The sequence below is a fragment of the Hemibagrus wyckioides genome, linkage group LG08, assembly GCF_019097595.1.
Source record: "Hemibagrus wyckioides isolate EC202008001 linkage group LG08, SWU_Hwy_1.0, whole genome shotgun sequence".
Lineage (NCBI taxonomy): Eukaryota > Metazoa > Chordata > Actinopteri > Siluriformes > Bagridae > Hemibagrus > Hemibagrus wyckioides.
Genome location: NC_080717.1, coordinates 2,768,344 through 2,792,500, shown reverse-complemented (window position 1 = coordinate 2,792,500; position 24,157 = coordinate 2,768,344). Strand labels below are relative to the sequence as shown.

At 40.7% G+C, this 24,157-nt stretch overlaps 1 protein-coding gene across 2 annotated transcripts in view; it reads right to left on the bottom strand.

Annotated features, from left to right (window-relative positions):
• The window catches only part of pcdh10b (protocadherin 10b), a 21,516-nt gene extending 10,879 nt beyond the window's left edge, over positions 1-10,637 (bottom strand). For both annotated transcript variants that reach the window (XM_058396979.1, XM_058396980.1), the window contains exons 1-3: positions 7,462-10,637; positions 5,898-5,956; positions 4,878-4,984 (exon numbers count right to left, since the gene is read on the bottom strand). In XM_058396979.1, the coding sequence (XP_058252962.1) occupies positions 4,878-4,984; positions 5,898-5,956; positions 7,462-10,101 (2,806 nt within the window). In that variant the 5' untranslated portion in view covers positions 10,102-10,637. The remainder of the gene's footprint in view (positions 1-4,877; positions 4,985-5,897; positions 5,957-7,461) is intronic.
• Positions 10,638-24,157: the final 13,520 nt, after the last annotated feature.

Sequence of the window (24,157 nt, the reverse complement as noted above, 5' to 3'; positions counted from 1 at the left end):
GCATTTTTTTTCTTACATAAATAGCACGAATTAAAGAAGAGTCACTCGGGAGAGTCGTACAGGTTCGGGGTTTCGGGAGATCAACATTTTATTTTTTAAAGTAAAAATTCAAATAAATAAATAAATAAATACATAAAAAGGCGAATATTCTCATTAAAATGAACAAAGCTGGCGTGCTTAAAGATTCCCTGACAAGTCAGTGTGCTTTCAATTATCTTAATTAAACAAGATAACTATGCGGCAATTAATTAGAGAGAGAGAGAGAGACAGAGAGAGAGAGAGACAGAGAGAGAAGAGTGCAAATGATGCGTTATGTTGTGCGAAAGACGAAAATGTAAATACCAGGCATCGTCATCGGTCCAGATGGAATCTCATATCTTAAACAAAGGTAGCTTTAAATCTTAAAAAACATAAACAAAACATAAAATCCTGGAGCAGCAGGATAACGAGAAGAGGCTAAAGAGGGCATGCGCTCTCGGGCAGGAGGAAGACACGTGGCGTGATGGTAATCGGTTTGTTTATTTATTTACGCATGGATTCGGTTGCGTTTATTTGTACACAGCTAGGTCATAATGAGCCTACATGAGATTACACTCACTTCGCAGTGCTCGCTGTGTGACTGTCACCCGACAGCAAAAACTGCCTTCTCTGCTCGCCATGATAACGGAGTAAACACTGCTGAGAGCGAGGCACAGCTCAGACGGATCCCAGCCGACTCCAAATGAGATACTGAAATCGTTCCATTACTTCATTTCCATATGCAGTGCGGTGATATAACACCATTATTTAAAACCAGTTCAGACTTGAATGGCGAATTGCTTTCGGTTATAAATATAGCGTACACTTCAAGCCTTGGATTCTCTAATCTGATTGGTTGATTTATTCAGCAGATTCAAATCAGACACTTATACGTTTCTATAGCAACAACTTATACATACAGGGGCATAAAACCCATATAGGCACCGATCTCGAGCTGTCCATAAGGAGCCGTCGATTTATGAGTCTCCACTTTGGAAAATTCACTCTTTGGACACTCTTTTGGTTACTAGACAAGCTGTCTCATTATCTTCCCAAGAATGAATGAGACTCGTGAAGAAGCGATTGATTTAGCTGTTTTGTGGACGTTTCGTGACACTACAATTAAAGGTAACTTTATAAATGGATAAAAACTGAGTTCTCTTTAAAAAGATAAATGGAACAAATTGTCATCTTTGGGACCGTATAATCCACTCTAAGGACGTGATGTAATGGGAAAATAATCAGCTTCGCCTCATCTCACCATCCTGTTGTTGATTATTTTCCTGTGACTGCGAGACACAGATTGTTTACGTCCTCATAATTTAACCCTAGTTAGCTATGAGATTTGCATATTGTATAAACGCTTACATATACAGAGAGATGACTCCCAAAATGGTGACTCGATGTGCACTACATAGGACGTAAAGACGGCTAGCGCACTTGCTACCTGATTGGAAACGTGGTCCAGGGTGCAAAAGATATTATTTCAACCCCATATATCCAGCATTTATACAGGAAATAGATAGAAATCCCAAAAGGTACCTTGTTCGACATGAAGTGCCCTAAATAGGTTAAAAAACGTTATTATTTCATGCCCCATGTGGCAGACCTTTTATTGGAGAAAGAAAAAAGAAAGAAAGTGGGTCTCAAATGGATATTTAGTGCACTCAATAGTGTGGAAAAGATATCTTTGCTTAATTGATATCACGTACTGTAGAGAGATGATTCCCAAACGCCTGCTTAATAGACAGCAAGTGCACTAAACGGGGTCTTATTACATATCCTATATACCCTAGGTTCCACTCCATAGGCTGGAACATAAATACATAAAGCACATAAAGTAGTGGATTTATATAAGACGAGAGCTGAATCCTGAATGGCTATAAATGTAGTGCACTACCTCCTGTGATGTAGTGCACATCTATTCTGGACATATGGTGCACGAGGTAGGGTGCAAAATCCATTAATTCTCACCCTAGGCTGTAAATCTAGAGCTAAATTCCAGATGGTTCCCTACTGGACACTACATAGACCCGCTCTATCACACCCTACCCTATGTAGTGCATAGAAGTAGGGAGCAAAGAAGCCATTTGGGATTCAGCGTGAAAAGTGCAGGGCAGCAGAATGTGGGCTGAGGGGAGGAGGGGACGAGGGGAGCGAGTAGTCAATGAATTGCTCGTTTGTTTGCTGCGCAGCCTATTTGGTCGGGTTCCCACACAGTGCATGGCAGACCGCCGGCCTGATCTAAATTCCCTCGCGTCTCTCGAGTGGCCAGTGAACGGGTGAAGGTCACGCAACGGCAGAACTTCATTATAGAGAAGTATTTACAAACAACAGGATTACACCCTGCAGGATTAGGGGCTATTGTTCCAGAACAAAGTTTCCCACGAGCACGAGCGGGGAGACGTCCGAGTTAGCACGGAATGTTGACGATGGACAAGCTGACCAGCGCTGGGTTGATATCATGAATATTCAAGACTATACTATACTACTAAAAAAAATGCAGCTCTTATCCAATCATATAAATATCTGCATCTTTATCTTTAAACCAAATACACGAGGAGCAATCCAAGCACTCCAGTATACAGGTTACATATAAACACCTCCTACATCTACACAACAACCACACACGTCTATTAATACCACAAACCTTCTACACAAATGCCCCAGAAACCAACACCCCATATTTAAATACCTCAGACTCCTACGTACCTCCATTTACAGTGTACATGCAAACACCTATACAAACACTGCATATGCAAAAACATCCATCTTTCTCTACTCTGATGTCAAACACCTCAAACAGAGCTTTAGGCATCTAAACACTACATCCATTTCCATATGTGTACATCTAAACAGTTTCTAAGCACTGATAAACCGTAAACAAACACCCAGATATGTCTATTTAGACCATACGTCCAGATTCAGATACCCCAAGTTTTCTAGATTTAACACCCCCAAGAATCCATCCAGTGTACATCCAACTACCCCAACAACAAACACCATTATAGCCCTGCATACGTCCATTTAAGCTACACATCTTAACACCTCTACACAAAAACTCTACAGAAGTACCTCTAAGACACAATGAATCATACTCACCAACATGTATACAAATACCTCCGATACACACTACATCAATTTACAATGTACCTCTAAACACCACATATCAAAAATCCTCACAAACAACAACAGTTCCTGTATCCTCAACAAACACTTCTACATCTACACACATTTACCTACACACATATCACCCGGCTACAACAAACACCGGCTTACGGAGGTAAGGAAAAAATCTTCTCAGGGGTTCTAACGTTCTGCATCTGCTCTACATGTAAGCTTTTCTGAAAAACAAACAAAAATCTGTTGTAAGGTTCTAGGGTTACATTTTCATGGGTTCCCAACAAACACACTCTAGATCCAAATACCCCGAAAAAACAAACAACTCTTACATCCAAACAACACATCAATACAAATACCACCTAGATCTGAATGCTACAAAAATACTTCTACAACCAAATACCACCTATAACAAACCTTTATACAACCAAATACCACCCAAATACACCTCTTACAGACAAATACCACCCAAACACACCTATTACAGACAAATACCACCCAAACACACCTATTACAGACAAATACCACCCAAACACACCTCTTACAGCCAAATACCACCAAAACACAGCTCCTACAATCAAATCCCACCTAAACACACCTCTTACAACCAAATACCACCTGAAAAAACACTTCCTACAGTCAAATACCACCTAACCACACCTCTTACAACTGAATACGACCCAAACACACCTCTTACAACCAAATACCACCCAAACACACCTCTTGCAACCAAATACCACCTAACCACACCTCTTACAACTGAATACGACCCAAACACACCTCTTGCAACCAAATACCACCTAACCACACCTCTTACAACTGAATACGACCCAAACACACCTCTTGCAACCAAATACCACCTAACCACACCTCTTACAACTGAATACGACCCAAACACACCTCTTACAACCAAATACCACCCAAACACACCTCTTAGAGCCAAATACCACTTGAAACTAACACCTTATACATCTGAATACCACCCAAAAGATTCTCTCTATCAGAAATCCCACCAAAAACAGACAACTCACTAAAATACCACCAAAAAACCCAAACCCTACATTCAAACACCATCCATAACAAACACCTACAACTGAATACCACCCAGAAATAAAAAACAAACAAGCTACATCTGAGTACCACAGGAGAACAACACCTGACCCCAAAAAGACTCCATGTATCAAAATCCTACCAAAAAAATCAAATCCTACATCTAAACACCACCCAACAATAACACCATGAAACACCTGGGAATATGAACCAAACCCAAAACACCACCACACTTTAAAAAATCATCCAAATATCACCCAAAATATTCTCCTTAACACACTCCAGCATTCAAATACCACCACATCCCAACACACACACACACACACACACACACCTGCAACAAATACCTCCCACATCCACCCACCGTACATCCAATACTAAATCCAATCCCAAATTAAAGACTGGAGCACAATCTCTCATTTCATGCCCTGTGTAGTACGGAGTAAAGAAACCAGCTCTTTACATCAAACATTTCCTTGTTAGGGATCTAACACACACACACAGTGTCCTGTCTCACATCCTGCAGCATCCTGTTTCTAACTGTGATAATTAGCCACAGCATAAAAATAGCACCTTTAATAATACAGATTAATATGAAGTCCTATAGTAGCTTGTCACACGTTAACAGCCACATTAGCAACACTGCACAGCGCTGCGCGCTAAACCAAGAGAACGTGGCGAGGACTGACCGGAGGAGTGCCCGCGATGCGTGGCATCATGATCGCTGTCTCCCTGCTCGCTGTCTCCATGTCCACTGTCTTTGGAGCTCACGATGTCCGCCTCCTGGAAGGCCGAGCTGGAGGAAGAAGAAGAAGAAGAAGAAAGAGGAGACGCTCGGTGATGTGGAGCATGGAATTTTTAATCGTTAGAAAAAACATTTCTCTCTCCAGGATTAAAAGATTTATTTTGGTCAGAGCTCGAGGGGGTGATTTTAGGGTGCAGAGGTTGAAGTGTTGAGACAGAAGAAAAGGAAAAAAGAGATAGAAGAAAAGAAAAGAAAAGAAAAGAAAAGAAAAGAAAAGAAAAGAAAAGAAAAGAAAAGAAAAGAAAAGAAAAGAAAAGGAAAGAAAAGAAAAGAATGTGTTTTATCCTTTAGTTTATGTGGTTCTTTTTTGTTTTCCGAAAACTCACGAATCAGTACAGGAGACACGGAAAAAAATGTTCTGATTATGTGAAAATGATGTCATTTTAAACCTAAACCTTGAAGTTTATTGATAGGACTGATATTTTCCATGTTCAACCAGGAATAATTTCCGTTTTATTTTTATACGAAGATTTTCCATTTGTCTCCTCGTTATCACGCTCAGAATTTAAACCGATCTGTTTAACGAGATTCTTTTTTTTCCGTAATTCGATGTACACAAAGACACAACATCTATATCAATATTTTTAAAAGGATTGGAATTCTTGGAAAACTATGACTAAGACTATTAATACCGCCTGGCCTGCTTTCGCTTCACTGCGCTGTCCGGAATTCCGTGTATTCTTCCTGTGTGGATTTTTTCCACCCATATTGCCTTCCACTTCCCTAAAAGTGCATTACACTAAATGTGTGAATGTATGTGATGAACTCGTTATTACCGCTTCACACACGGTATTCCCGGGATACGCCCCAGATTCCCTGGATAAAGCACTTGAATGAATTAAAACTGAAACTAGAACGGAACTGAAATGGATGACAGCATTCCAGGTGTAATGCTGATCCTTACCTGTTCACACGCCTCGGCCTGTCCACCAGGTAACTGAGTTCGGCACGCTGGTGCTTCGTCTGGAAGAGAGCGAGATTTGTGTTACATGTCGTAAATGTGAACACGGATCGAGGAATTATGTCGTGTAGATGTTCCTCAGAGAGAGACACCGGATACTGGAACGCTGTATCAGGACACTGAGAACTGTGATGTGATGTCTTGAATAAGCCAAAATAATTAACAGTAATTATAGTAATTCTCATTTAGCTTCCATGATGACCAGGAATTTGCCTTGCACCTATTCAGCACAGCTCCCTTATAGACACATCTTTGTTCCTGTGAACCTCCGCAGCACCGTGACTGGCATCCATAATACAGCTCTGTGTGTGTGTGTGTGTGTGTGTGTGTGTGGGTGGGTGTGAGTGAGTGAGAGAGAGAGAGAAAGATGTTATTAACTGTGTAAGGAAGTCCTCACACACTGACATACACTGGGAAGAGACTCATGGCGGAACAAATGGCTTTTATGCGTTGTGTGTTGTTTCTGCACGCACCATCATATTTGCGATTTGTGTGTCGGTGGACGGAAAAAGCTTTCTGTTTTACTCCTCTTTTTACTTTTTTTCATTAAACCCATATGCAAGGCCATTAGTGGTTGAATCGAGAGTTCATTAACTGGATTTAATTCAGACCTTGACGAGATAAAATTAAAAAAGGGAAGACATAAGGCATGACTTCATCATGTTTTCTGTATTATTTTACAGAAAGAAATATTCGTATATTGAGATCTTGGGTGAATTATGGCAGGAAACAATCACACAACTTATATATATATATATATGTTACAGAATACACACACGAAAAATAAAGATTGTAATGTTTTTAGTTCAAGTTCATTATCCAGCACATTTTTGCTAATTGGGAGCCATTTCTTTTTTTTAAAAATAAATAAAACGGCTTAAAATCAAGACAGAAATATGACCCTTATATTGTCGGGCAAATCAAACTGATACAGAATTTACATAACAAACTAAATGGCTGATTTGTACGATTTTGTGAAATTCCTGTTATTGTCAGAATGAGCAAAGATGCACTTCTGAAATATTTCTTTTCCTAAAACTGTCTAGATTAAGCTGGTGTGTTTACACAGTAATGTGCCTTATGCATGATTTTTGTAGAAAAGTTCAGAAAAAAAGCCCAAACCCTCATGAATTAGGTTTTAGTGTTGATTAGTGTGTGTGTGTGTGTGTGTGTGTGTGTGTGTGTTTGTGTGTGCGTGGGTATGTTAGGTGTTTTATAAGTGACTCGACTCTTTTAGAGGAACTTTTACTCAACTAAACTCCCGTGGAATAAATTCAGAAAGTGTTCATTTACCACCTACAGAGCTGCATTAGCTTTTACAGTGCTGAATTAACACTTCTGTGCAACTTTTATAGAGTTAATCAAATATCCAGAGTCTTCATTTGAGCTCAGGTCATTTACTGTGCAGAGCTACAGAATCATCCTGATCCGTGCAATAGATGTAGAAAAAAATAAGTTAAATATAGCCGTTATTATAACTGAATATAATAAAGTTTATGATGATTACCTCGCTGGACAGAAGACTCCCGTTGGAGATGATGTCCGGTTGTTGTTGCTCTGTGTACGCTGTGTGTATCCCCCCTCGAGGGCTGTGCTCGGTGTCCGTGGCCGCGCGGCTCGCTCCCGTTCCGCATGCCTTCAGGAAGAGCAGGTCAGTGTTGGCGGACTCGGGAGTGAGGCAGACCTGATAGCAATAATTCTGGCCGCGTCTCAGAGAACCGAAGCTTCCGGACTCCTCAACGGGCACCTGCGCGCTCCCGACTCCACAGCCAACTCCAGTGTGCGCGCTCACATCCGCCGAGTTGGCACTCTGCACCAGCATGATGTCCGACTTGCTGAGTTTTTTCTGCTTCTTCTGCTTCTTCTTGCTGACGCCGTTGCCGCTGCTGACACCGCGGGACGAACGCGCCTGTCGCCCGCAGCAGAAGCAGCACGACGCGTTGCAGCCCGCGTACACGTTCAGCTTCTTGTCTTTGCGGCAGCGCACGGCGAGGGCGATCATGGCGAGTAGGAAGACGAACGACACCGAGCCAAGAGCAACGATCAGGATGAGAGTGAGGTCAAGACTCGCGTCTTTGGCTCGGGCCGCGCCACCGCGCTCACGTTCTCCTCCTCCTCCGCGTCCCTCAGCTGAGGCCGCCGCTGGAAGTCCGTCCACTAGGGCGACCTGAACTACGGCGCTGCACGAGAGAGGAGGCTGGCCGTGATCGCGCACTTCCACGAGCAGCTCGTACAGGCTTCTCTGCTGGTGCTGCTGCGCGTCCCGTTTGGCTGCAGACACCCTGCGAGCCGTGCGCAACTCCCCCGTGCGCCAGTCCATGCGAAATAAACCGTCCTCGTTCCCGCGCTGGATGCTGTATGAAAGACGTGCGTTCTCACCGTCATCTGCGTCCGTGGCGACTATACGTGTGACCAGGTAGCCAGGTTCGGCTGAGCGCGGCAAAGGCTCTCTGGCTGTCCCGTTTTTGCCCAGAGGCGCGATCACTGCCGGTGCGTTGTCATTTTGATCCACTACAACCACGTGCACGGTGGCGTTTGAGTGCAGCTCAGGGCTTCCTGCGTCCCGCGCCTCTACCGTGAAGCTGAACTCCTTCAGCTGCTCGTAGTCGAATGAGCGCAGTGCGTACAGGTAGCCGTTTTCTGTGTTCACTGACACGTACGTGAGCACGGACATACCCTTGATGTCGCGATCCAAAACGGAATAGGTCACTCTGGAATTATCTCCGGCGTCTGGATCCCGTGCGCTCACGGCGTAAATGTAAGCCCCGGGCACGTTGTTCTCTGTGACGTGCACGTCGTAAACGGGCTGCGAGAACGTGGGTGCGTTGTCGTTCTCGTCCGAGACGCGCACCTCCACGGACTTACTCGAGGAGAGCGGCGGCGCGCCCCCATCACGCGCCGTCACCGTCACCGTGTATGCCTCGGCGACCTCGCGGTCTAGAGGGCCGTCGGTGACCACAGTGTAGTAGTTCCCAAACTCTGACTTGAGTCTGAACGGCACGTCGCCCAGGATTTCCACGCGCGTTCTCCCGTTATCTCCAGAGTCCTTGTCAGTGACGCTGAGCAGCGCGATCACGGTGCCTGGTGCTGCGTTCTCGCTTACAGATTCCGTCACGGTGCTGAAGGCGATCTCAGGCGCATTATCGTTGACATCCGTGACTTTCACGAGCACTTTGCAGTGGGCGGGCACGGCGTTCGGCCCCATGTCCTTGGCCTGCACGTATAGCTGATAAAGGCTGCTTTCCTCAAAGTCGACCTCGCCGCGCACTTCAATGCGGCCCGTGCGCGCGTCCACGTCAAACAGCTCGCGCGCGCGGCTCGACACGTGACTGCCGAATGAGTAAACCACCTCGCCGTTTGAGCCCTCGTCCGAGTCGGTGGCGTTGAGCTGGATCACCAGCGTGCCCGCGGGCGCGTTCTCGGCCAGGCTCGCCGAGTACACGGCCCGGTCAAACGTTGGCACGTTGTCGTTCGAGTCGAGAACGCGCACCACCAAAAGCGCTGTGCCCGTACGCGCCGGTTGCCCGCCGTCCACCGCCGTGAGCACGTAGCGGTGCACCGCCTGCTGTTCTCTGTCCAGAGGCTTTTCGAGCACCAACTCTGCGAACTTGTTTCCGTCCGTTTGCGTCTGCACGTCCAGCGCGAAGTGACCGTTTGCTGTGATCTCGTACGTCCTAAGCCCGTTGCTGCCCACGTCCGGGTCGAAGGCTGCTTCCAGCGGGAAGCGTGTCCCGGGCGTGGCGCTCTCGCTGATCTCCACCGTGACGTCGCTCTCCGGGAAGCTCGGTGCGTTGTCGTTCACGTCCGTCACCTCGACTTCCACTCGGAAGAGCTCGAGCGGATCCTCCAAGAAGACCTCCAGGTGCAGCACGCAGGACGCGCTCTGCTTACACACGCGCTCCCGGTCGATGCGCTCGCGCACCAACAGCGCGCCGGTCTCCACGTTCACGTCCAGGTACGGGCTCCCGCGTGAGCCCGGTGCCGTCTGGAAACGGCGGGAAGCCAGTTTGGTCAGGTCCAGCCCCAGGTCCTCGGCGATGTTGCCCACGAACGTGCCACGTTCCGTCTCCTCCGGTACCGAGTAACGAATCTGCGAGGCGACCCTGTGCGCCAGACACAGCGCGAGCCAAAGCAAGAGCATCTCCATGTCTACTTAATTCATCCGCAGAGATAAATACAAAAATACAAATAGAAATGTAGAAAAAAAAATATGCAGAACTTGTAGGGGGGACGGGGGAGGGGGGTGATAAAAATTACCCCCGCAGAGCCGCGCGCAACACAGCAGCAGTCATCACGGAACAGACCGGAGTGATGTCCCTGTTTTTTTTTTCCTTCAGAGCCTGAAAATCATGTTGTCCGTTGTACCGGTGCAAACGTCTCACATCACAAACAACACGAAGAAAAATAAATAAAAAATACTAAACAAAATTCTAAGCTTTGGCTTCACACTCGACGTAGATGTTTTGATCTTGCACGAGCGCACATTCCTATGATGAGTTCGAAAAAAGAATTGTGTTCAGAGAAGAATTAAAAAAAATTCATAATCCACAGAGTGAAAAGAAAGAAATCCAGGCATTTATATCTGACGATGATGAAGATGATGAAGATGATGATGCTGTTAGTCCGGTTATTTTGGCCGCTGCTCTGTTCTGCGCTGACTGAGAGCTCGCGGCGCTACTGAAGCTCGAGCGCTCGCCTGCTCGGGGTTTTGTCCCCGCTCGCGCCCACCGCAGCCAATCAGAGCTCTCGACGCGAATCGAACGCGAGCTGTCGTTAGGCGCACGCGACGCCACTCCAACCGAAGCCCCGCCCCCAAGCGGCGAGAAAGTGCTGATCCACTGGAGAGAGAGAAAATCCTAAACAACTATCACTTTTCCACCTTTAATCATTTTATTTTCATTATTTTTTATTCAGTCCCAGACTCACAAACCTCACTGGACTAACCAATGTCTATATTAAAATCTTAAAAAAAAAATGTGTGGATATATGATAAAAATAAATAAATAAATAAAAATAAATGAATAAATAAATAAAAGATTCTCTTCATCAAAAACAGTGTTTCAATTTGTTTGTAAAAAAAAAAAAAAACTCTTGTTAAATATTAAAAAATGAATAATAAAATAAATAAATAATTAAATTGATCTTTTTTTCATTCACACGTCCAATATTTTCTTTTCTTTTTTTTTTTCACGAAAAAAAACCCTTTTAATTTATCCATTCAATTCTCCTAGATCTTTTCTTCTTCTCCTTTTCATGACCTGTAATGCTGGCTAATTTATTATTATTATTATTATTATTATTATTATTATTATTATTATTATTATTATTACATTGGAAAATACTTTCTACCTTAATACAACATAGAATTATTATACAAAGTCACATGAAATCATTATTATTATTATTATTATTACTATGCCACTTACACCTGGAAGGGTAGGAAAAATTCATTTCTCTCTCTCTCTCTCTCTCTCTCTCTCTCTCTCTCTTTTACTCGCTCGCTCTCCCTCCACGTGCCTCCTGCGCCTCCTGCTGTCAGAAATCAGCTCTGCTTTTCCGCTCATCACGGTGCAGCTCTTCAGACTGGAGCTGAATCTCAATGATCCTGCTCTTTTGTACTCGTTTATATTTCCCTGTCTTTATCGCAGATACAGTCTGATGACAGCTGAAACATCGATCTGTCCTTTGACGCAGAGGAGAATTATATATATATATATATATATATATATATATATATATATATATATATATATATATATATATATATATATATATATATAAATATATATATAATAGAATGGTCTGGTGGTCATAATATAATCATCATGTCATAATCCTGCTGCATTAACATTTCTATTCCAAACATAAACACTATGCTTGATTCTCTCTCTCTCTCTCTCTCTCTCTCTCTCTCTCTCTCTCTCTCTCTCTCTCTCTCAGTATACATTCAGCTCCGCTAGCATGACTCAAACATAAATGACGACTCTGACATTTGCAGAGTTTTAAGACTTTTATTTCAGAGAATCATCGTCATACATTATCATTGTCATCTCCTGCAGCAGATGTTTACTGTTTACCTGTTTACTTTCAGACCCTAAAGTTATCTCAAGTTATTTATAATTGTTTCACCTTTACATAGCTATGTGTTAACCAGAACCACAACATTAAATGTAACCAGAAATGGACAAAAAAAGCCCACATTTTTGCAGACACACTACAATTCTCTTATTTTTATACAATTGAGGGTTAAGGGCCTTGCTTAAGGGCCCAGCAGTGGCAGCTTGGTGGACTGGGGATTTGAACTCACAACCAGCTGACCAGCAGCCCTACACCTTAACCACTAAGGTACCACAATCCTATGTAAAGAAAAATGGTCATCTTTATTGAAGAGGAATAAAACACTTCAGGAGGTGAGGTCCAAGAAAATAATCAACGTTTTAATGCTGCTTCAGCATGAGATCTTGTCATTGATTATTTTTCTACAACAGCACAATAAAGAGAGTGTTATTCCTTTAAATAATTCATACTTTCTCCATTGCATTAGATAAAGAAGAACAGAACAGAACAACTGGGTAAAGATCCCTGTTGTGGATTTGGTTTTTATTTACATTTAATTTATTATTTTTGTTTTTTGTGCATTTATACAAGGGTGAATCAAATACAAATATTTATTAATTAAATTATTGTTATTATTATTATTATTATTATTATTATTATTATTATTATTATTATTATTGATTTTTTGAATTATTTTTTAGCAAATGTTTGTATTGAAAGTGTGTGATTTTTTTAATTACATCTCCTTTTCATTCATTGAAAGCATTCCAGCATTTAACAACTGTCCAGATAAGTCCAAAACCTAAATCTATTAAAATCTAATTTATGTTGTGCTTTAAACGTTTCTCTGTAAATAATAGCGTCTGAGACAGAAACACGCGCTATAATTCCACACCTCTGCATCATAAATAAGCACTAAGAGCTAAGTGTAAGTGGCAGGAAGTGGCTCACCGAGGCTCAGCTGCCCCTAGTGCTGACGCCCCACATGCCAAAACGCAGGGATTGATGGGTACGTCGAGGGCGTCCCCCCTCCAGGAAGAGAAATTTCAAAGACTTCCTGCCAGAACGCATCTTAATACGCCAGCGGAGTGTAAACATGAACCTCCTCCAACAAAGGAGATTTTCTCAAATCAAGTTGTGGAGAGCCAGTGGCGCTCGAATACTCCACTTAACACTCGCAATTCCGCCAGGAGGCCAGAGGCACTGGATACATTCAGGTTTTCTTCTTTTTTTTCTTTTCTATGAATATTTTAAGATTTGGGGCCAAATGTGGATTTTGAATATTGAGGACTGTGTTATCTTCTGCTGTGGAGTATCATACAGTCATACCTCAACATAGAGGAAGAAGAAGGAGGAGGAGGAGGAGGAGAAGAAGAAGAAGAAGAAGAAGAGAAGGAGAAGAAGAAGAAGGAGAAGAAAAAGGAGAAGATGAAGAGAAGGAGAAGAAGAAGAAAAGAAGAAGAAGAGAAGGAGACTGAAAAGAAGGTGAGAAGGAGAAGAAGAAGAGAAGGAGAAGTAGTAGAAGAAGAAGAGATAGAAAGAAGGAGGAGAAGAAGAAGAGAAGAAGAAGGAGGAGGAGGATGAGGAGAAGAGAAGAAGAATGAGAAGAAGAAGAAAAGGAGAAGTAGTAGAAGAAGAAGAGATAGAAAGAAGGAGGAGAAGAAGAAGAGAAGAAGAAGGAGGAGGAGGAGGAGGAGGATGAGGAGAAGAGAAGGAGAATGAGAAGAAGAAGAAAAGGAGAAGTAGTAGAAGAAGAAGAGATAGAGCAAAGGAGGAGAAGAAGAAGGAGTAGAAGAAGAAGAAGAGATAGAGAAGAGAAAAAGAAGAAGAAGGAGAAAAGGAGAAGTAGTAGAAGAAGAATAGAGAGAGAAGAAGGAGAAGAAAAAGCAGAAGAAGAAGGTTGATAGAGAAAGAAGGATGAAGGGAAAGGGAGAAGGCTGATAAAAAAAAGGAAGGATGAAGGGAGAGGAAGAAGGCTGATAGAGAATTAGGGATGGAGGAAGAGGAAGACTGATAAATAGATAAATCCCTCCACCCAGTCTTACCGAATGAATGAATTAAGACTAGATAGAGGGATGAAGAGCAAGTTGATAGAACAGGAAGGATGGATGAGTATGGATCAGGCTGATGGAGACTGGATGGAGGGATCAGGAAATAGATGGAGAAGGTTGGGAGTGTGATAGAGAGCAGGTTGAAGGAGGGATAAAGATAAAGGATGCTCTCGAATTTGAATCCTAATATATTTTTATTAGAATATCACTGGAGTGAATATTTCTGTGGAATGGTGTGGAGTCACAGAATGGACAGATTTCATTTCTTCAAAAAAGAAAAGAGTCGGGGGGGGGGATACTGAATTCTATCAATAATGTATAGTGGATGCTAACCGCACGCTACTCCCCCCAGGACGCTCTCCAAAGATCTCAGGGAGATATACTGATTTTAGCAGACTTACATTCATGCCAGGGGAAGATCTACAGTTTGCATTTGAACCCATTTCAAAGGGTGAATGTAAGGCCTATAAATAAGCTTGAAGATATTCAAGAATATAAATTGCTGCACTTGGTTTCCAGGAGGAGAAAAAAAAATGGAATGAAAGTAATGTTCCGCTTTGTACTCTGCCAAACTGGATCTGAACTGCTTCTGGCTCCGGTTACTCAGCAGGACATTAAGGCTTTTTCACTCATTCAAAATGGGACAGGTTGCATCTGAAAGATCCAATATTACGATTTAGAATTTGGCTCTGCCCTTAATAGTGCCTTAATATAGAGATGGATCGTTTTTCCCCTTACGGAGATGCGACACTTGCCACCCGCTATGCGACTGCGCGGGCAGTTAAGGATGAAATCATAGAGGTAGCCTTTATTTATTTATTTAATTATTTACTTACTTACTTTTCTTTTTCTTTCTTTCTTTCTTTCTTTCTTTCTTTCTTTCTTTCTTTCTTTCTTTCTTTCTTTTCTTTTATTTTATTTATTTATTTGTTTGTTTATTTGTTTTTTTATTTTCTTTCTTTCTTTCTTTTATTAATTCATTTATTTATTTAATTACATTTTATTTTATTTTATTTATTTATTTCTCAAAATAATAATCCACTATATCACATATTACCTAATAGGCAATACATAACTGATTCATTTGATGGAAAGAGTCACTTTCACAACAATTCCTTATTTTCCATTAAAGATTTAAAGGAGTCAAATTATTTTGATTCATTACAAATGTCAAACGAGTCACGTGTTTAAACATACGCAGCACAACAGCCGATAGAAAGCCGAGCATGTACTGTACCTTTGATTCACCCAGTACATGAAAAAGAGTCAGTGATTCATTTCTGAATCACAATTCACAAATCAATGTAGCTCTATTGATGGCCATTAAGAATCACTTTAGTCAATTGACTCTTTTGAACGACTCATTACAGGGAATCAAATTTTTTGTCGATTCACTGGAAATGTTTAGGAACACACAGGCGAAGAGCTGAGCTTCTTTTAGTGCTTGGATGAAAAGAGTAGAAAAAAAGACAGTCACTTAGTTCATTAAAATGAACCATTAATACCCATTTATGTGATTGACTCGTTTGATTCAGTGGGAATGCTAAAAGGCAATGTAGATACACACAGACTAAACAACACGACAGTAAGATAGGAAAAAAAAGTAAATTACCAAAAAAAAAACACAAACAAACAAATTACTGATTTGATTCAATCAAACTTTTTGATTCTTTTGATTCATTGGAAATCAAAATTTATCATATTTTCCCCTCCCAATTAAATAATCTGCTGTATCGTATATACTGTTCCATATCTGCACAGTTCCACCTCTGAGCTCTCAATTCTGATTGGTCAGAAGGTGTTGATTCATTTCCTCTCAGCACCTACGAATCAATTATTAATGCACTTTAAACGAATCATTTTTTTTCCACTAAACCCTTCCCTGTAGAACGAATCCAACAGATTTTACCCCATGTTTGTACTTTGAACAATTCTAACAGTTGAAATCGCAGTAGATACGAGGCGCGTCTGCCGTTTCGACGCTACATCTGCGACAGAAGTCCGCTCAGACAGACTTCCAGACTTCCAGCAGATGGGTCAGACCATCTTATTAGGCGGCGCATGGAACAGAAACAGCGGCTGCATCTTTAAACTGCATCATCTGCTGCGTCTTAACCGAGTTTGTGCATCTCAGAGCCAGAGATCTGCTTGATCTAGTGAAAACAGGGCAGCTCTGGAACCTTCCTCTTCACAAAGTGGACCAGGAAAAAAAAGGAAAGAAGGAAAATTGGATTTTCTGAGATCACAAAAGATGTCTGTTCTCACATCTTCGTATTTGATGGCCATATGTGGCGTGTATTCACTGGTCAGTGTGTGTGTGTGTGTGTGTGTGTTTCTGGAGTCTCAGTAACTGTCACTTGATGTCTCTTCACGTAGTGCTTCATCCGTGGGCCTGGAGAATGTGTGTGTGTGTTGTGGGGGTGTGGTGACAGAATAAGATAAGACCTAGAGCGCAGGTTGACAGGAAGGTTGTTTTTATTTTAAGTCTTATTAAAAATTTAGCTAGCCCCTAGTAACAGGCTTAGAGACAGAAACTCCAGATCCTTTGAACTTTTTGTTATTATTATTTTTAATTTTTACACCATTATGCACACTTTAGTAACCATCATTTTATTTAATTGCTTAATTTTGATTATATGAGTATACGTTCATAAGCAAAAAGTTTGTTCATAATCATAGTTTATGGAAAAAAAATTGATAATAATTTGACATTTTGAAAACCTACACAGAATCAGATCAGGAAATCAATTTCATGAATCGGTTCATAAAAACAAATGATGAAAACTAATGATTAATACCCATTTATGTGAATCAAACTTCTTTTGAATTCTTTTGATTCACTGGACATACTAGAAGGTAAATGTGTGTGTAGATACACCCAGAGCCTAAATAACAGACAAAAATCACACTGAAGTGTGAAAAAATGAGAAAAGAAATATGATTCATTCAGTTCATTGAAATGAATCACTCAGAACTAATGATGGATTACGGTGTGTGTCATTTCACATTTTGATTCTTTTGATTCACTGGAAATGAATCAAACATTAGCATACACATCCTGAACAGCAGATGGAAAGCATTTCTCTTTTATGTTTGCGTGTACATGAAGAAACAAAGAGGAGAACATCATTTGATTCACTCGAGTCAGGCGATGTGAATGATTTGTTCCCGAATCATCCATCACCCATATGCTGGAAATCTGGGACAAGAGATAAATGAAGAAAGCTCTTCAATACACATGCATTACTTCCAGTGTGATGTAGTAACAGATCATTTCATGGATTCTCACGGTCAGCTGAAGCCCCGCCCACTTATCTTCTCTTACATCTGTAGTATTGATTTTATTTACTTGGAGGAATTTTTTGTAAGGCTGATAAAAGAAAAATCATCAGTGAAAAACCTTGAGATGTCCAGCCACATGTTCACACATCCATCAGGAGGATATTCACATCAGTGAGAGAAAAACAGCAGGACATAAAGGACCGTCTCTACTGACGAAAGGCCAGATGTTTCACATATAGGTGATGTAAAAGCTTTAGAAAGTTTAAAAGAATTTGTTTTTCCTCTTAAAAAGAATCTCCTGAACGAACAACTCATCTTCATCGTGTCATCTGTTATCACTCGTGTTCTGTGTGTGATATTTGTTTACCACAAACACTTGCAAATTTCTTGGCATAGATAAATGGATGATATCCAACCTCATCCCTTTAAGAGATCTGATTCTTTTTAGTGAATCAGTCTTTAACATTTATTTCTGAAGTCCCAGATGAATCACTCAAAATATAAACAAATGATTCATTTACAAATCATCAATCATGAATAAGGAAATGTAGCTGTGATCTGCTTTAGTGATGCTCTTTATGACCCATTTCCATAATTTGATTCATTTGAGCTACCTATTGGAGTGATTCTGACTCTCCAGCGATCAGAAATGAATGAAATGTTGCTGTAAATAAAAGATGAGTCACTCGAAGAGAATGATTCATTTACGAATCATTAATTACCAGTCTGCGACTCTACAGAGAAATACCATCTGCAGTCATGATGGAAAACCGACACAGAATCAGTTCATAAATCAATTTCACGAATCAGTTCATGAAAACAAATAAAAACTAATGATTAATACCCATTTATGTGAATCAACCTTGTTGATTCTTTTGATTCACTGGAAATGCTAGACTCTACAGAGAAACATATCTACCATCTGCAGTCATGACAGACATTAAGAGTCACTTCAGTGATTTGATTCTTTTGACACACGGGGAAATCTCTACTTCTGTTAAAGAAAAAAAGGTGACTGGGATTCAAGGAGTCAAATTAGATATTTGATTCTTTAAAACTAGCAATTTAAGCAAATTTATTTTGATTCATTATAAATGTAAATACTCAAATGCTCGAATACACACAGCAGAAAAATATTTAAAAAATTGTGTAAAAATGTGTACATGAAAAGAAAAGCAACAACAACAACGTTTGATTAATTTATGGGAAAGAGTTGCTTAAATGAATCGAATGAATTAATTCATTTGAATGAATCAAATTCTTATGATTCCCTGGAAATCTTTAGAGTCATGTGTTTTAATATATGCAGCCTAACAGCAAATAAAAAGCTTAGTAGAAAATCTGCATTTCTGTTAGTGTGTAGATGAAAACAAACATTTGATTCACTCAGTACACGTAAAAGAGTCAAATTATATGAATGATTCATTTCTGAATCACCAGGAACCGATCTGCTACTTTACAAAACAAATATAGCTCAAATCTGCTGCTGTGATGAACATTAACACTCACTTTACATATTTGACTCCTTCAAACTTCCTGCCCGTAGAAGTCAAGGAGTCAAACTGTTTAGATACACTTGTAGAAATCATAGTGGAAAACCTACACAGAATCAGTTCAGGAATCAATTTCATGAATCAGTTCATAAAAAAAAAAAAATCATAGTGGAAAACCTACACAGAATCAGTTCAGGAATCAATTTCATGAATCAGTTCATAAAAAAAAAAAAATCATAGTGGAAAACCTACACAGAATCAGGTCATGAATCAATTTCATGAATCGGTTCATAAAAACAAATGATAAAAACTAACGATTAATACCCATTTATGTGAATCAAACTTGTCGATTCTTTTGATTCACTGGACATACTAGAAGGTAAATGTGTGTGTGGATACACACAGAAAAATGAGAAAAGAAATATGATTCATTCAGTTCCTTGAAATGAATCACTCAGAACTAATGACGGATTACGGTGTGTGTCATTTCGCATTTTGATTCTTTTGATTCACTGGAAATGAATCAAACATTAGCATACACATCCTGAACAGCAGATGGAAAGCATTTCTCTTTTATGTTTGCGTGTACATGAAGAAACAAAGAGGAGAACATCATTTGATTCACTCGAGTCAGGCGATGTGAATGATTTGTTCCCGAATCATCCATCACCCATATGCTGGAAATCTGGGACAAGAGATAAATGAAGAAAGCTCTTCAATACACATGCATTACTTCCAGTGTGATGTAGTAACAGATCATTTCATCTATTATGCAAATAACAGGAAATGTATTCTAAAGAATTAATGCAAGTGCACATGCCTTTGTTCATCTCTCTCTCTCTCTCTTTCTCTATAAAATAAAGATACAGTCAATAAAGTATCTATCTATCTATCTATCTATCTATCTATCTATCTATCTATCTATCTATCTATCTATCTATCTATCTATCTATCTATCTATCTATCTCTCTCTCTCTCTCTCTCTCTCTCTCTGTCTCTCTCTCTGGTAGATGCCCTTTAACTTGCAAATGACACTGGTATCTATGATGAAGGAAAACAAACATGAGTGTAGATATGTACACACACACACACACACATAAATGAGCAGGTTGTGATGAGAAACATATCCGTGAAGAGGATCAAAAGGGATAAGTGGAATTGCATACATAAATGGAAATTGATGTACGTATGCATGTAGGTCGTGAAGTCCTATCTTACACTGACACATAAACAAGGACACACACACACACACACACACACACACATACAAATGGTCCTTGATTGACAGATCATACAACACTCTAGCACTAGCAAGCTGGAACTGAGTTCACACAAATAATAATGTGATGTGACGTGATGGTATGCTAATTAAACTATTAACCTGTGTGTGTGTGTGTGTGTGTGTGTGTATACTGTTTGTTGCTTGTTCTTGTTGTTTTTCGCTCTCAATTCCTGATGTACCTTAGATATTTATATGTTTAATTATTTGACATTTTGTATATGTTTTATTTGAGTCTATCGGCTTTTAAGTGTTTAATGATTTCAAACAAATCCACTAGCTTGCTAGAAACATGTGTCATTTAAGCTGAAACATTTCTACAACATACACTGACCAGGTATAACATTATGACCACCTTTTGCAACCAAAACAGCCCTGACCCGTCCTGCACTGTGTATTTTGACCCCTTTCTATCAGAACCAGCATTAACTTCTTCAGCAATGTGAGCAACAGTAGCTCCTCTGTTGGATCGGATCACACGGTCCAGTCTTCTCTCCCCACGTGCATCAATGACCCTTGATCGTCCATGATCCTGTCACCGGTTCACCACTGTTCCTTCCTTGGACCACTTTTGATAGATACTGACCACTGCAGACCGGGAACACCCCACAAGAGCTGTAGTTTTGGAGATGCTCTGATCCAGTGGTCTAGCCATCACAATTTGGTCCTTTTGGTCAAACTCTCTCAAATCGTTACGCTTGTCCATTTTTCCTGCTTCTAACATCAACTTTGAGGACAAAATGTTCACTTGCTGCCTAATATATCCCACCCACTAACAGGTGCCATGATGAGGAGATACTCAGTCTTATTCACTTCACCGGTCAGTGGTCAGAATGTTATACCTGATCAGTGTATACTGAATATTAATTTGAAGGTCACTGATCATTGAGAGTCATCAGTGTCCCAATGTACACTAGATACACGAGTTAGAGAGCTGACTGAGACTCTCCCCTGGATGAATCAGTTCTCATGAGAAAAAAATAAACTGAGCAACTTCCTGGTCCTTGTGACATTCCCGGTCCAGGAGTGCTGAAGCTGCAGCATCAGATCAGGGTCTGGAGTAAATCCAGGAAGAGGACTGCATATCTGATCGTCCAATTTCCTCGGGGTGGAACTTAATCTAGTGGTAAAAATAAATATATCTACTTGAGGATCATTGCTTGTGCTGAACTCTGACCTGTCTGAGTAACTGCTTGCTAATTTAAACCCTGGAGTGCTGGTGCTATCGGTGGTTAAATTGCCAGGGTTCTCTTGGGCAAGGTGCTTGCATGAGCCTTAAGCTGTTGAAATCTGATTGTAGCATTCGACTGAATGACAAATCACAGGAATATATATCGTATAATACCCGTTTCTATAGAAAAATGACTTGCATGGAGGACCATTTACATAAACCCAAGTTATTTACCATAACACGTTGCTAAGCATGACATTTTCTTTAAGGCAATGTTTATTTATCTTATATGGAAGGCGTCTCGAGCGGCATGGTGGCTTAGTGGTTAGCACTGTTACCTCACAGTAAGAAGGTCCTGGGTCCGAGTCCCAGATTTTTGTGTGGAGTTTGCATGTTCTCCCCGTGCCTGTGTGGGTTTACTCCAGGTACTCCAGTTTCCTCCCACAGTCCAAAATCATGTACATTAGGTTGATTGGTAATTCTAAATTGCCCATAGGAGTGAATGTGTGTGTGCCCATAGGAGTGGTTGTCTGTCTATATGGGTGGCCCTGTGATGGACTAGTTTTGCCCAATGTGTGTTGGGATCCCTGTGACCTTAATTAGGAATAAAGTAGATATAGAAAATGGATGGATGAATGGAAGGAGTCTCCAGTGTCAATAAAAGGAAATTCTATAATATCTATAAGTTTTCTCTTTACGTCCGACACTGAAGACTCCTTCCATGAGTGTTAAAATCACTTCTCTAGCAATAATCACACAGGTGAATGAAATATCATTAGCGAAAAGCATTAAATGACACATTGGATGTGATTTTCTGCTACGTTATAATCAGAGAAAACTAATCAACTTTCTGACCAATCAAAATCCAGAATTCAACAGCGCTGTGGATTAAACCCTATTACTGTATCTAGACCAGGTTAGACTAGGGTCAGAGCTAGCTTAGCCGTTAAAACTTAAATATTCTTAATCCTGTGATACTCATATTACCTCATTTTTGCACAATTTGTACCCAATTTGTACCCAATCCAAGTTGTACCCTTAAGCTACAGCTTCAACACTTCTGTCTACGTAAAAGCATTTAGCAAATAAATAAATAAACTCCTAAATATTACCTCATGCAGTGATGGTGAAGTTCAGGTCAGTATAAAGATGTGAGTTTATATCTCAGACCCATAAGTAACTCCTTTAACGCCTCATGTGCTCAGGCTTTTGCATGGAAAATGATGGATTCTGCTTTATTTGCATAAAAATCTTTAACTGTAAAGCAGACACACTACGCTAAAATCCCTGAATTTTCCCCTGAAGCAGCTTTCAGACGTGATTCATACGCTGGAGTTTTGCAGGTAGCGTATAAACCCGCTCAGTGATCCCATTCCTACCACTTAGCTCGAGATGTTTTGTGGGATTAAGTCATTTATTATTCTTGCCTCTGCTCTAAATGACACGATTAGTTCTGGTGGCAAAACTGGGGGACGAGACCTTTAAATGTCACACTCGAGCATCCCGAGTGGTGGGAAAAAAAGGGCAATGAAACAACGCTGGCTCGTTTTTAAAAGAGCAAACATTAACACTTGCATTTTGGAGAAATCCTACACTGTAAACCGCACTAAATAAACTCTAGGCGCTAATTTTACCTCGTAAAAACGTCCGTCTGGTTCGTACTGTACGTTTAGTGCTAACTCCATACCGTGTTTGCTGATTATTTTCAGGTGTTTGTCACGTCGATGAAGGTTCGGCTGCTAATCGTATTGTCATTGCTCCTGTAATTATTCTTTCATCGGGTTTGGTATACAGCAGTCAACGTTTTTTCGACGAAGAAGATCACAAAGAAACGCCGGCTGAATGGATCGCAAGCTGTCATGTTTGTTTAATAACGTGAATGACAAGCCTGCTCCCAGTGACATGATGACAAGATTCATTTCAGTTATTTCATTCTTCACAAAAGCGTGTGGAAATTACGTCTGAAGCCGGGCTCCATACAAAAGATCCGAAGACGTTTTCATGGCTGCTTGACATTTCCGACTTATTAATGCAAAGTGCTCCAGCATCCGGAAAAAGAATAAAGTCCGTTGGTTAAATAGCTACGCTTGCTAAAACACAGCAAACTGGTTACGACGGTGAAGAACCACCCTGAAGAAGATGATCTGATTTACAGAAAGCATTTTAATCTTCTCGTATGACAGCTAATGCACTAATTTTAATTTATTTTCTCCACAGTCTCAAGCTGTAACTTCACACAATATCTGGTCGCTTGCTAGAATGTCTAGCGGCATTATTTTTTCTCCGGTTTTTGTTTTATTACCTTAAAAAGAGAGAATAAAGAGATGTCGGTGAAGGAAGGACTGTTTACAGCCGCAATATCACAGGGAAATAAATTATTTCGCAGATGTTCTGAATAAAAAGAAAAGCATTAAATAAAAGATTTATTCCCTTTACTTATGGTTTCTCAATGCTTTCTGATATTTAGCCTCAAGACAAATATCAGAGCAAACCATCTACATCAAAGTTTTATTCAACATATTTCTTTTCTCAAAGCAATCAGGTCTTTTCTTGAGAGCTTGAACTCGTGTCACTGTGACTGAATAAAGACCAGTGAATGAGTCAAAAAAAACAAAAAACACACAGTGATCATAACACACACATTCCTATTACGCATTTCAGTGTGGTCAGCGTAGCTATGGAAGATCTTTTGAAAACGTGAAAGCTCCGAGGTTTTGACAGGCCACACCGAGAATAATATCAGTGACTGAGATTCAGCGGAGGTGAAGGCTGTGTCTCGGTTGGATGGTTTATAACTTCTGCACTTTCTCCCTCCTGCCTCATGAATGTACAATAGGACAGGGGCAGGTGAGAAAGTCCAGGGGTAAAAG